We start from the raw sequence: 14,864 nt of genomic DNA on the forward strand, positions 1-14,864 counted from the left end.
TGGAAAAATTTTTTTTTTTTTTTTTTTTTAAAAAAAAAAAAAAAAAAAAAAAAAAAAAAAAAAAAAAAAAAAAAAAAAAAATCCAGCCTCCTAAGACTTCAGTGTTGCCCACTTAAATTTCTGATGGATGAAGTATTTTTTGCAAGGTGGATTTGCACAGGAAAAACCCTGAGCAATATAGAATGAAAATTCATAATATCTTTTTCTTAAAGTGGAATACACTGTTCTGTCTCTGGTGTAGAGGCCAGCCCTTAACTTCAGTTGAAAAGATATTTTTCAGACCTGGTGACAATGGCCTTCTTCTTTGGGAAAGAGTTCTTTCCTTATGCTCTCCTGTAAAGGATTGCTGTTGAGCTTCTCCTTATGCTTTGATAGATATATTTTAAGGTTTGGATGCTCCCCAGTCTTTAATATTCTTTAAGTCTCTTTTGGAAAATGTACACTTTTTTTCTTTTTGTGTTAATTCTTGTTCCCACTTGGGAGTTAAGGTGCTAGACCTAAGCTGCTCTGACCTATGGGCCTCTGAGAGATGCTGTATTTGAATCTTGGTTCATGGAATTGAAATATCTGGGGTTTGTTTCTTCATGGGAGGATGTGGTTTCCATGTCTTCCGGGTTGGAAGGTCCCTGTTGCCTTTTTGGATTTGTTCCTTTTTTTGTTTCAGACTTAAAACAGGAACAGTTAAAATGCAAAGAAAAGCAACAGGTCTGTGTCCTGGAGGACTGGGTGTAGATTCGTGGATAGCTTAACACCTTTAGAGTGAGATTTTGACATTAAATCCATCCCTTTAACTAAAGACCAATGCTCTTGAGTAGGGGTTTCTGCTCTCAAGTCTGAACTGCAGCAGAACTAAAGTACTGGGAATATTGCACTCCCTTGGCCTGTGGGTATTGTTTGATTGCAGAATGCTAGGAGTGCTTCAAAATGCCATGACAGGAGACTTTGGAGAACTGCTAATCACTCGGGGAGGAGAAGAGAGGGGGAACTGATAGCACCACCAAATACAAAAGTAGGGGATCCTTTGGGAGAGCTGTTTGATCCAGAGTGGAAGCCTTTAAAAGGGCAGAGCTATCTGACTGAGTCTTAAGGAGATTGTATGGGAGGTAACACTGGCCTTTAGAGTCAAGGTATCTGGAACTTGAAATACCTAATCTTGGCTACTTAGTGATGTGCTAGAAGAAGCAGGCAATGAACAATGTGACCTCCACCTGAAAAAAATCGAAAGGGAGTAGACCTTGCCCAAGACCATGCCGTTAAGAGGCTCTTTTTTCTTCCAGAGGTAGAGGCTGAGCCTGGGCCTGCTCCATCTAGTGTTATAGTTGAGTGAAACAAGAATATCTTTTTTAGAATATAAATATTTGAAGCCTCTTGCCAAAAGAATAGGGACAGTTGTATCCTTCTGCCAGTTAACTCCTTCATAAAAAGCTGAAGCCATCCATTTTAGGTAGCAGCAGAAGGCTGTCTGGATAAGGTATTGGTGCCAGCATACAAGTGCATGCATCTTGGGGAGAGAGAGAGTACTGAAAGTCAATGATGGCTCTTCTGTCTACCTATTTAGAATAGTGGTCCAGATTATTAATGGTGTGGAAGCAAAAATCATTATATTGACCCTTCATAGCTTTCCATCTAAACTACTGCATTTTTCTTTTATTCCAAATCTATGATGAGTGAAGAAGCGCAGAGTGCTGCTAACTTCTTGATAATAGCTGCAATACTATATTACCTTGTTTTCTTTATTTTATTGTAGTTTAAAGGTAGAGAATTGCATCAATACTGTAAATTGTTCATGAATTCTCTCTCCACTACAGCTTTTGCCTAGTTCCTATCTTATTTCTAACTTTCTGCAACTTTTTGTGCAATGCTGGTTTTTCTTGTCTGGGATAAATCTCCATCTTTCAGATATTTTTTCAAAGTAATATGAGTGGGTAAAGTGGTCTTATATGGTATGAGTCAGAATTTTTGAAATGCTCTAATGTAGCACTCAGATTACCAAAAATATTTAGAAAAAGTACTTCTTAACTGTTAAATATTTATTGGCTTGGTTATATACATAACACATTTGATTTGCTCATTGACCTATTTTTTTTGTGTGGTGGACTATCTTGGGAGTTTGATATCATCACATACCACATGCACACACTACCATAATAATCAGGATTTGCCAGAAGGAGACTTCCAGAGCCAGATATGGAGAGTCTGTCTTTGTCCTCAAAAGGCTAATGTAGTATCTACTTAGTGTCTCAGAAAAAAGTGAGTTTGGTTGTAAATACTAGTTCAGACAGAATTTCAACAAAAAAAAAAGAGACAGCAAGAGAACTTCCTCTGTAATCTAAGCAGAACTTAATGCCTTTTTTTATGGCATTATATTCATAATGCCATAAAATGAAAGAAGATGTGAGAGGAGCAAGTTACCAATAAATAACCTTTTCAGATGTGGGGTTTGTGTGCTGAAACATGACAAGCTGGCAGGACTAGAAATAGCTTCACAGATGGTACTTGGCAATATACCAAACAGCTTTCCTCTCATGCACTCTTTTTTTTTTTTTCCTGTGTGACAGTTGCATTATCCAATAGCTGCTTAGAGACGGTGAAATGGCAAGTATGAATACAGCTCACAGGAGGCTGGGAGGTCAGACGTCAGTACTGCACTACGCATGGCTGAGTCAGTGACTGTGAGAATGCATTGAATTAATATCTAGGGGGTTTGCGTCTCTTAACATTTAATGGACTGTATAGCCAGAATTTGGTTACCTTTGAGGGTAAGAAGATGTTAGAGGAAAAAGTCAGGCTGGCTAATGATGCAGTGAAGTACTGAGGAGATGATGGAAATATCAAATATGCTGAACTTAGCAAGTAATGCCAGAGAATGCTGATCTGGCTTTCAAAGCTGCCTTCTTGGAAGGAGCAGAATTCCTTTGTGCTCTATTTTCAAAATTATTTTCATGCTTATGTGTTTCTTCCTTGATACATACAACAGGAAGGTGCGTATTCATTCATAGGAATAATTTATGGGCAGTACAGAGCAGGAGGGAGAGTACAGAGATGTAGATAGTGTCCTTTGTATATCCTAGGCAGCGCTCTTTGTCAGCCGACATTTACATTTTTCTGGGGGGCGGGGTGGTGTGATCATTGTCACTTCTATGGTAAGTCACTTAGAATCAGAGAAGATATTTTAAAAAGTCTCATAATGGTATTATAAGATCCCTTTTCTGAAAGAGGTAATTACATGAATACAAACACCGTTCCTATGAAAGGGATAGCTCTAAGTTAGTATATTAAGGGAGTTTGTTACATAGCCTTAAATTAAATAGAATTGAAGAAAAATTGTAAGAAGGATTTTTAACTTTTTTTTAAAGTCTTTCATTGTTAGCTCAGTTTTTAATTGACTACATTATTTTGCTTGTTCATATGTGCCAATTTACTATGATTATATTTAGGTGATGAAAAATATTGTTGCTTTGCAAGTTAATGGATCCTTTTTTTAATTGTTTGGTGGTATCAGGTATTGCTTTCAGATCAAAAAAAATTATTGACCAATATTTCTGAAAGGGTTTTTTAAAATCTTTCCACAGGTGCATTCAAGTATGCAGTTTTAATTTGAAATGGGGCTTTCAGTATGTTAAAACGAAGGCTCATTTTTTTGCCCAATTGCAGAAATAAAACGAACATCATGCCACTTTGACAAATCTGCCATTTTGACAGGAGTTGTTCTGCATTCAACCCCCTTGCATAGGTTTTTTTGGTTAAATAAAGGGTTGAGGGTTATATTTTTGTAGTGCGTCTACTTTTAAAACACATGAGTGTTAGGGAGATGAAGTGTTCTTAATTAGTGATGGTAAGGTAGGTTACTGGTCCTGAAGCTTATGAGTGCACAAGTATTCTCACAAAATTACTTTTATGGCTAGGAAATCTAACTTCCTAAATATAAAAATAGTTACAATAACTTGTTTTCCTATAGAAATGTAGCTGATTAAAGTAGGGCACTTCAGAGTTAAATCTTTGTCCTCCTTAACTTTGCACTTATACAGTGTCTTGAGTATCTTTCTGGTGACTGAAGTTAATGAGGTTTTTTTCCCCTCTGATTGTTCTTGTCCCTTGATAATTTTAAAAAAATGTTTTTTGAGTAAATGCATTGGCATGCATGCATGCAGTTTTTATTGCACATAATCAGAGCAACTACATGCATAATCCATAATATAATCTCTTGATTTTTTTTCTTTACTTCAGTAGCCCTGAAAAGAGAGCAGTTAATTATGTTTCATTATGCAGTCTTAGGATGCTGATATACTTTCCCCCCCCAAAATTTGGTTCAAAACTTACTGCAACAGTTGATTTTAAAAAGTTAGCTCATTTTTATTTAAACATAAAGATGATGCTTTCTGAGTTCTGCTTTGAAAATCTGCCATCTTTGCCTATTGTGTGATCAAGAGTTAGCTACCAAATTTATTACTTTTTTAATAATGCAGGTCTAGGTTGTTTTTGCCAGTAGTCAAACGGAAAGTGTTAATAAAAAAAAAATCAATTGGGAAGCAAACTGAAAAATCTAAATTGAAGTCACTCAAGTTCAGAGTAAATTAAGATGTGCAACTGCAGTGCTTCTTTTAGATACTGCCATATTATGGGCAAAGCCACAGCTCTTCATGGACTGACATTCTAGATCAATGCAGTGTGACAATTTGGTGCTGAAAAGACCAAGGCTGTAGCTATGTGGGGAATTTCAGCCATTAGTTAGCTTAGGGGTGGGCAAAATAGCAGATCCAATCAGTGGTTGGACTCCATTTCCCAGCAGCCCCTAGCAGCAGCACTGTGACAGCATGGCACCAGGGTTTACATGGAGACCAGCCCAGCAGCACTAGCAGGGTATGTGGCTGGGCGGGGAGCTGCTCTGGGACTAGGATCTCGCAGTGGTGACATCATGGTCCAGAGTCGGCACAGAGCTGAGATCCTCTGCGTGCATGCCCCTGCCCTGGGCCTATGGGCAGCAGATCACAGCTCTGTCCTGGCTCTGGACCACATTATCACCGCCACAGGATCCCAGTCCTGGAGCAGCTGCCCGCTCTGCCGGTGCTGCTGGGGCCAGTCTCCGTGGAAACACCGGCACTGCGCTGTCATGGTGCTGCCACTACTGGGGTCTCTATGGAAACCAGCAGGCAGGGGCTTCTGGAAAGTGGAACCCACCATGGGCCTGATCTGGACTGCGGGCTGGACTTCACCCGTTCCCAAGTTAACTGCTGGTCTAGATCAGTGGTTCCCAACCTTTTTAGACTGTGGGCTGACAAACTGCGGACCAGCATACTGAGTACAAAAAAGAGTTGGCTTCCGGTCCGTGGTATGCCGGTCACTTCTGAACTTCCAGTCCAGCAGCCAACCCTTCATGGCCTGGCACCAGGCCATGGCCCAGGGGTTGGGAACCTGTGGTCTAGATGTACTGGTATAAACCTCTAGTGTATGGAATAGTTAAAGTGGCTATAAATGGCAGTTGTCACAGGTACAACCTGGGGGCTGCTCCACTTTTGTAAGAGGCTTTTTCACCAGTGTAATGGAATTCTAGCAACACACCTATTCTGCACAAAGTCCCAGTATGTATCTGGGGGCTTGTCTAAACTAGCATGATTATGCTATTGGTTGAAATCCCGTTGCGGACAAAGCCAGATATGTGATGATCCAACCTACTTGAATGTGTTTGCTAGTATACTTCCAAGTGTTATAAATTTAAACTATACTACACAAATCAAATGAATGCAGCATATTTCTCCTTTGTGTTTACTAACTAACATAATTTAGTAACTCTAAACCAGTCTCTTGGGTATTGGTGAGATTCTAGCACCTACACATACTCACTAAGGCTGCAGGTGACAGGTTTATTTTTAAAACTGATAATTTGTTAACTTTAGTTTTAGTGGGTAGTAATTGCATTTTTGTATATTTTTTTTCCGAATCCATTATCTTTTTTTTTAAGCTGGTTGTGCTGATTCTTGTGTTTTTAAATTCTTTTTGTATTACTGTTTTTACTTTTGTAATTCTTTAACAACTTAAAATACAGTTCACTTTATCCATGCTTCAAGCTGAATGAAATAAAATTGTACTGTTCAGCTGAACTTTGCATAGGGTCCCAGGTACTAGCCTAAATGCTACAGAGTTCCAGTTTCACAGTATTAAATGGTAAAGTCAATTTAAAGTTATTTAATTGACCTAGGGTTAGAAAAATCTTAAGGGAAAAATACCCCACATCAGATTAATTAACTTCCCATCCATTTTTTAACTATATTGCTTACTGATTAAACATGCTAGTATTTCAGTAACAATATTCTTTTTTCTGTAGCATACATGATCAGATGAATGGAACTTTTCATTTGGACAGGTAGATTCAACTGCCCAAGTAAATATTTTTCTGAATGTTTCTTAATTTGTTTCAACAATGAGATGAACATTTGACACTTAAGGGGCTGTAATTAAGATGAAAGAGGGTGTAGTGTTTCAGTCTGCTTTGCATACTTAAGTCTTACATTTATAAGCTACCAACTGGTCATTGTCCGTTTCATCTCATCCTGTCCTGTCTGTTCGTCTGTCCCCCACCCTGGGATTCTTCGTATATGCCTGTGTCCACAAGTGCAGCTGGGAATATTTGAGCACCCCTGCTGTATAGGGAAGGTGAAGGAATAGCACTTCAAATGGACTTTAAATCTTATCCAAAAAGCATTCCCAGTAACATAATGGCAACTCAATAGTAAGATGTTTGAGTCAGGAATGACTAATAAGGAAGTCTGTTTCTAATTTGAGTCAGCACCATTTCCTGTAGCACCACTGTTTTTGATTCTTTTGTCCAGCAGTCCATGATCAGGACCCACCCTGGTTTGTTAAAAACTCTTGAGATCACTGCCTGGGAGGTGATGTGCCTGTAAATAACTTGTTTGTGGGCTTTTTGAAGGACTTTCTCTTCCTTTTAACTAGGGATGAAACAGGTTTTTAGACCAGAGAATACAGTAAAATCTGTTTCTGTTGTCTAGGACAGCAGTCCGCAATCTTTTTAGGCTGCAGGCCAGGGTGTCCCAATTTGTGTTGGAGAAAGACCTTGCTGCAGCTGGTGCCTCTTTCCACAGCAACAAGAGGAGAGTGCCTCCAGTCCCACATCCGTGGTCCCAGGTCCAGCCTGCAGGCAGTAGGTTGCTTTCCCCTATGTATGAGGATGAACTTAAAGTTCCCTTGACTCATGTCTCTTGCACCAAAGCCTATCATTTGCACAATATAACAGGAAAAAGGCAGTCTTATCTCCTTGCTGTGGGGCTGTTTTCATAATCTGAAATTTTGTTCAGAAATAAACCTGGCATTGTGGATATAATGTCTCTAGTTGATTTTTTCCATGCTTGATATATTCTTGCCTCTTGAACCAAGTTGCATAGATCAGGGGTCAGCAAGTTTGTATCTGGCCCACTGAACTGTGGCATTCAGCAGCAGGACTTTCTACATCTTGCTGCAGCTGGGTATCAGGGGCTTTGGCAGAGGGGAGCTCTCCGCCTGCCTTGTGGCAGTCAGGTGCCTGGGAGCTCCAGTGGAGGGAGCTTTTCTTGTGCCGCACTGCAGCTGGACAGCATAGGCTCTAGCAGAGTGGGGCTGACTGCCACTGCATTGCAGCTGGGTGGCAAGGAGAAGTCTTGGAGGTGGCTGGGTCCTAGTGCTTGTAGGCTTTAGACCCAAGGCTCACCTATTCTGGCTCACACTGGGAAACATTGGTGACCTTTGTAGGCAGTTATTAGATATGCTAACGCTTTTCTTTCACAGTTGGAGGTCCTCTGTGTACATGTCCTCTGAGTTGAGGCTGTCTAATTTTGATATGACTGGAGGCCAAGCTCCATGCAAGCTGCACTAGTGGGGCTGAACACCCCTTTGGGTGCAATGGTGTGAGCCATGATTCCCTGCTGCCCCTTGCTCTGGGTGTCCAGGTGGATAGTGCTGCTTCCTTTGCTGCATAGCAGGGGTGGGTGGCCTTGTTACTACTAGTCTCCTCCTCCTAATTTAGTAGCCACAGGCTCTCCTGCTGCACCATGCCATGAGCTGCTTCAGCACTGAAAACTATGCCTTGCCACAACCTGGGTAGGCACAGAAATCTGAAACTGGATGGATAGCCTGGAGCTCTTGGCTGCTGCTGCAGCTGGAGTGGTAGGGGCAGTGAGTGGGGGAGCAGCAGATTAACTGCTCATAGGCCACCATTCAGACCAGGGGTGGGCAAAATGCGGCCCATGGGCTGGATGTGGCCCACCAGGGCATTCTATCCGGCCCATGAGGCCCCTATAATGTTTAGAAAATTAATATTTATCTGCCCCTGGCTCCCTGTCATGTGGCCCTCGATGGCTTGCCAAAACTCAGTAAGCGGCCCTCCGCTTGAAATAATTGCCTGCCCCTGATTCAGACAGATCTGCTCTGAGCAGTCTTTTCCTTGCTGAGGCACTGTAAGGCCTTTTCCATAATGCACAGTGGAAACTCAGCATATTAGATTAGTATAAAAATTATGGATTTTTATTGCTATCTGGTTTTAACTCTAGGCTTTATCCCATCACTTCTTTTTTCTTTTGCAGATATTTTGCAATACTGACTCTGTAAATGCAAGTACCTTTATAAGGAAAAGGAGAGGGTTTGCAGACTTCACTTCGGAAACTTCTGCAAATTTTATTTTTGTGGTGAGCCTAATTTGTACTCACCTTTCCTAGTAGAAAAATAAAATGGGACACAATAGCAATCCTTAAATCTTGATAATAAGCGCTCACTTTGGAATATGCATACATCTATATTGTATGTCTTATAAAAATACTGTTTCTATTAAAGAGCCCACTTGGATTTTGTTCATTTTGGACTATATATCTGATCTTCATTCTCCTTAAACAAGACTTTAAATTTTTGACATTGTTCAGTAATTTCTTGGCCAGCTTCACATCCAGAAAATGCAGTAAGGCATACAGTGTATTTTAAGCTTGGCAGGAAACAGTGTTGCAGTAGTTTTTCTCTGCACCACATTTCTCCTTTATCAGTATGAACTTTTTTCTTGGCCCCCCACTCAGTGTGGGTGAGGAAGAGATATAGATTCATTTAAATTCTATTTGGTACATGGAAAATTAACAGTCTACATCTCATAAATAGTACTTGCCAACACTTTCTTTTGGGTATTCAGTAGCCTCTTTTTGTGTTGGATCAGACTTGGTATCAAGCCTAACTAGTGATAATAATTAAGATTTTTGTTTTACTGTACTTAAGATCATATGTTGCATCTATCATTCTAGCGTTGGAAGCTGAAATGTGCCATGCTGGGTGCTTTACTTTTTTTTTTTTGAGTGATTTTTGAGTTTCTTGCCTCTACTTGAATGATTTCTAATTGCCTCTTTTAAAGCAAGTTTTCAGAAACTTGCTGCTCTAGCTTGTGCATTTTTATAAAATGCCCTGTTCAGTTTTTAGCTGGGTCGTCATTCCAGTTACTGCCTTCTAATGCAATAATTTCTTTAACATCTCTTCTTTGCGACCGTTGTGTGGGATTCATAAATTAGTAAGCAAGTGGCATTTTGAGGCCTCTCTCTTGGCTCCAGACAAATAGAAAACAACTAGGTGTGCACATTGTAGTAGTTATAGGCTAATTCTATACTAGATTAAAGTTGTTTGTATCATATTTTATTGGATATCAAAATCCTACAAAAGAGGGTACACCGATAGAGATTTTTGGGGCCAATACAGATACCTGATTTTTAAGGCAGCATATTGGCCAATATCAATTCGATATCTGGTATAGCGTGGAGAGCTGTCTCCAGCTGGTTAGCCTGTTGTGGTGGAGGGGGAGTGGGGAGGAAAGAGGTGTGGGGGGCAGATTGAGGCCCCCACGGTGAGGGAGAGAGGGGACTGAGGCAGGTGCTGCTGGGGTGGGACATGGGACAGAGGCATGGCTCATGGGTGGGGCAGCTCCTGCTGCTGCTTGCACCCCGGGAGGGTGGGGGGGGGGCGTGTCCCCCCCAGATCTGCATGGGTTGAGAGGGTGGGCTGGAGCAGAGCTCTTCTCACTGGGGGCTGGGCTTGGAGCGGGGGCTACAGAGAGGGCTGAAGCCACCCCAAATTTTGCCATAGCTCCCTACCAGCACTGCCACGCTTCCGATGTAGCCTGGCTCAACCCCCACATCCTCCGGTGCACTGGGAAGAACCGGGGTTGTGCCAGGCATGCAGCAGTGCTGGGAGGGAGCTACATTGAAATCTGGGGTGGCTGCAGCCCCCTCTGTAGCCCCCGCTGTGAGCCCAGACCCTGGCAAGAAGAGTCCAGCTCTAGCCTGCAGCTGCAGCCTGCTTGCTTGCCCCACACAGATCTGAGTGCAAGCAGCAGCGGGAGCCATTTTCCTACCCCACACACACAAGCTGCGCCCCTGTCCCATGCCCTGCCGTGGCTGGGCAGTGCCTGCCCATGCCCCCTCGCTCACCACAGGGGCTTTGATCTACTGCCCTTCCACCACAATGGACTTACCAGCTGTAGGCAGCTCTCCACGCAACTTCATTTCAGCTGTGTGCGCACACTGGCATTTATTGGCCAAATTATCAGCCCCATTGGGCCAATTTCCAGCACAGCCAATTTTCTTTATATCGGTAACAATCTGATATCAGACCAATGTATTGGTGCACTTCTGCAATAAAAAGATCAGGAACTTAAGTCATGCCTATGCTGATAGGAGTGTAGCTAAGAAGCTGATTTAAGTGTTTCCACATAGTCCTTTTAGTACCATGCTGCAGTAGTGGGAATAAAAATGTGTTTTAAAGTGCCATAAACTAAGCATCTTTGTCTGATACAGTCTGAAATTATAGACCTTGAAATTTTTGCATGTGCAAGTAACTCAATCAATTTATTTAAATGGAGAAATGCAACATAATATGGCCTGCATTAGCCTTGTGATTAAACTCTACCTTAGGCAGCCAAGCTAAAGTTAAAGTATATGTGAGTACTTCTTACTAACAATACCATCAACCTTTCTTTTTTAACAACTTCAGTTTTAACAGCTTAGTTTGCTGGATTGATATAATTTGTGGGCTGCTTCATTTCCAATTTCTTTCAACTGGCACAACAAAAAATGACTAAATTCATTTTTTTTTTCCAGATGCCAAAGTAAGACTGAAACCTTCTCTTTCAATAAACTGAAGGGGATGTTTTACTTAAGGGGAAACATAGTAGGATTTTAGAATAATATATATCCATCTTATTTATCTAAAAGCTTTCTCACAAGCTTCTTCAATTTTGCAATAAACCTGACCTTTTCCTTTTAATTGCATGGCATTGTCTTTGTAGCAAATTGTGTGTGTGTGTGTGTGTGTTTTGTCTGTTTAACTATTTACTTATTATGTTGCAGTAATCAATTTTTATTATATGCCTCAGTTCTGCTTTGGCTTAACAGGTCTGCAAATGTTTCTGTGAATTCAGATTCAAACTATGAAGTAGTCTGTGGCATTTTACTTTAGTTAGCTTTCAGTACTAAGTTCAGTGTTGTCTACATTGCCAGCCTTCTGCCAATAAACAGCAGCTACCCGAACGTGTCCCCATTCTTATGACTTCTGTTGGCTCAGCACAGCTCCGCTACAGCAGTTGTGCTGCTGACATTGTGCAAGGTGGACTCTGGAAGGGACCAGCTGTTTTAAAGAGGCCACAGACAACCAGCAGAAGGCATGGGCACATCTCTAAGCACTTCTGGCAGCTTCACTGTGGCAACAGAAGCTTTCTGTTGCTTGCAGAACCGTAAAAAGGAAGGGTCTCTGCCACAATGGGGAGTGTGAGTCTGGATGCACTTATAGTATTGCCAGTGGAACTTGAATTCTGCTGGCCAAGCTGTGTAGGATCGACCACACCTAATTCTTGCTATTTGTTTGTGATTCTAAACAGTAGTCTGCAGGAGTGGAAATATAGGAATGGTGTAGCAAAGAAGTGGAGGTAAGTAGCATTGATCTAGTTTTCAAGCCCCTTGAGTGAATTGTGAATAAAGTTGTTTTGAATACTAAATGTATTCTAGATTATTTTAGACTAAGATTGTAGATTGCTGAGTAGATATTCTTTTTTTTCTTTTAGTACCCCATCTCGTGTTGCTAAAGACCATACAAAAATGAGCCTCCATGGTGCTAGTGGTGGACATGAGAGATCAAGAGACAGACGAAGGTCAAGTGATAGATCACGTGACTCATCCCATGAAAGAGTAGAGTCTCAGCTCACTCCATGCATCAGGAACGTTACTTCACCAACAAGACAACATCATGGAGGTATGTTGGAGTCAAATGCGTGTTTCAAAGATGTAATCCATTAATCTGGTTAATTTTGTATTTATTTTTTTCATTGTAGAAGGACAGTAAAGCGGGGTGGGGGAGTCTTAAAAGTGCTGCTAATTGTTTGTTTTAACGCAGGCTTCCAGTAGTACCAACATTTCTACTTGCTCCCAAAGGCATGATTTTCTCTCTCTTATCTTTTGGCTTGCCATTCCTATTTTTCATATGAGACTCCAGTATCTGTATGGTGCTCTAGTATGGGGTGGCCAGCCTGCAGCATGAGTGTCACAGGCAGCCTTTGTGTGGGGCATGCAAAGTATCAGGGAAGGGACAGGCAATACAGCAGCAGATTAGGCAGGACGCAGAAGGTAAAGCAGTGCATTAGGCAGGGAGCAAGGGGCAGAAAGCAGAGCAGGAGTTGAGCAGGGAGGACAGAGTAGAGAACAGAAAATAGGAAGGGAATTGGACTACCACTGTGTGAGGATTCAGGGCTAACTTGTGGCATGCCTACCAAAAAGGTTACCCCCTGCTGCTTTAATCTTCATAATTTCTAGGAAGTTACAATAAACTACAAGATAATACATTGCTGGAGCATGGATCTAACTATTGAAGTCCCCTAAATATTTGAGGGGAGGTTTGGGAAATGCCCTTTTCTTTTTGTTGTTTTTTTAAAGCCCTTCAGTTTTTGACCTTGGGAACTGTTCGGTGCTGTTGTGGGGAAGAAGGGAGGAAGTGTGTTTAACCAAACACTCTTCAACCTCTCTTTATTAATCATCAGTTTAATGATAAAATGGCAAGGCAGATGTTCTTGCAACTTGTGAAATTGTGAACAAGTCTTTATATAATTTATTATTTTGAATATCTTTACTAAACCTTCTCATTCCTGTTATCTGTAACATCTCTCACCCCATGCCATTCCCTATCCTTTTAATCATTTTTACCCCTTGAATCTGGACCCGGATGGATCAGGTTTGGGATTTTGAGTTATTCCCCCCTTCCCCCCCCCCTGTTTTTCAAATACAAAAACTTTTGATTTACAAGAAATCTTATTTAAGACCTGTACTATTACAATCATAGTTCAGTATTTTATACATTTTTTAAAATGTCATTACTGGTAGGGTATATTTTAATTTGAATTTACAGAACCACTGTAGACAAAACACAGTATTGCAAATTAGATCCCAGTTCTCCAAACACTACATATTATATAACTTTACTCAGAAATAATCCTATTGATTTTAAGATAGTCTTTAGATTGAAACATGTACAAAAAGTTTTTTGCATCAGGGTACACAACAGTATTTTTTTAGAAAGGCTTTTTTTCCTTTTGTCATTTTGGAAAGAGTTAACAGTGTCAGCATTAACAAGGAACAGTAACATCAGCTGTTTACCAGTTTCAAAAGCAGCTCTAAAAATGAGCGTCCTTGTATTTTACTATGTGATGTATTTAAAAATCCTGTGTTATTAAACCTCCACATCTTTTTAATATTTAGATACAAGTACAGATATTCAGTTTGTAAGTAAAAACATTATAGGCCAGATACCAACCTGAATTCAGAAGTAGAGGTGCACCAGTGCATTAGTCTGATATCAGATCAATACCGATGTAAAGAAAACTGGCTGTATTGGATATCGGCCCGATGGGGCTGATAATTTGGCCGATAAATGTCTGTGGCGCGTGGAGCTGCAGCATAGCACTCAGGCAGTGAAGAGCACAGCCAGCAGCATGGAGAGCTGCCTCTCCAGCTGGTAAGTCCGGTGTGGTAGAAGGGGAGGGAAGGGGTGTGGTGGTGGGGGGTGCAGATCAGTGGCCCCTGTGGTGAGGAAAGGAGGGGGCAGTGGCAGGTGCTTCCCGGGGGGGCGGTGACTCTTCCAGGCAGGTGGGTGGCAGTGGGGTGTTGAGTCAGGGCTGTGCCCAGCGGCTGGCAGCGGCGGCACTGGGAGTGGAGCGGCAGTGAAATTTGGGGTGGATGCAGCATCCTCCCAGCTCCTGCTCCAGGCCCAGCCCCTGCCCCACCCCTTGCAGATCCAGGGGACCCCATCCCCCCATGCCCTCCTGGGGTGCAAGCAGTGGTGGGAGCTGCTCCCCAGCCCCACCTGAGCAGCCCCTACCCCCTCCCTTGCCATAGGGGGTGTTGATCTGCCCTCCCACACTCCTTCCCTCCCCCCTCCCCTTCCACCACACTGAACTTACCAGCTGGAGGCAGCCATATCAGAAATCAGACTGGTATTGGCCAATATGCGTCCTTAAATATTGGCTATTGGTATTGGCTCCCAAAATCTCTATTGGTGCACCCCTATTCAGAAGCTAGTGATTTTTTTCACACGTGTGTGTGTGTGTGTGTGCGCGCGCATGCATGTACTGCCACAGTGCAAGAAATAAGAAAGCAGAGAGAAAAAGATGCAAAGAAAGACCAGTTTTCTTCCCAGAACTGATGCAGAATAGAGCATATACTGCAGGTGTCCTTTTGAGAACTGCCTCAGTTCTGGAGATTGTGAATGGCTCTGACAACTACTATATAGGCTAAGCAATTCAGCAATTATCACTGATTCCTGAAATCATTCAGCACAACAATAAAAAAAAAAAAAAAAAAAAAAAA

The 14,864-nt window shown here is 41.8% G+C and overlaps 1 protein-coding gene across 3 annotated transcripts in view; it reads left to right on the plus strand.

Moving 5' to 3' along the window:
• The window catches only part of BTBD10 (BTB domain containing 10), a 43,588-nt gene that overhangs the window by 16,562 nt on the left and 12,162 nt on the right, over positions 1 to 14,864 (plus strand). For 2 of the 3 annotated variants that reach the window (XM_019519558.1, XM_019519560.1), the window contains one exon: positions 12,074 to 12,261. In XM_019519558.1, the coding sequence (XP_019375103.1) occupies positions 12,074 to 12,261 (188 nt within the window). Of the gene's footprint in view, positions 1 to 2,779; positions 2,982 to 12,073; positions 12,262 to 14,864 lie in introns of those variants that run through there. The other variant, XM_019519557.1, reaches the window with a different exon arrangement.

This window comes from Gavialis gangeticus, unplaced genomic scaffold (genome assembly GCF_001723915.1).
Source record: "Gavialis gangeticus isolate Ggan-Ray unplaced genomic scaffold, GavGan_comp1, whole genome shotgun sequence".
NCBI classification, from domain to species: Eukaryota; Metazoa; Chordata; order Crocodylia; family Gavialidae; genus Gavialis; species Gavialis gangeticus.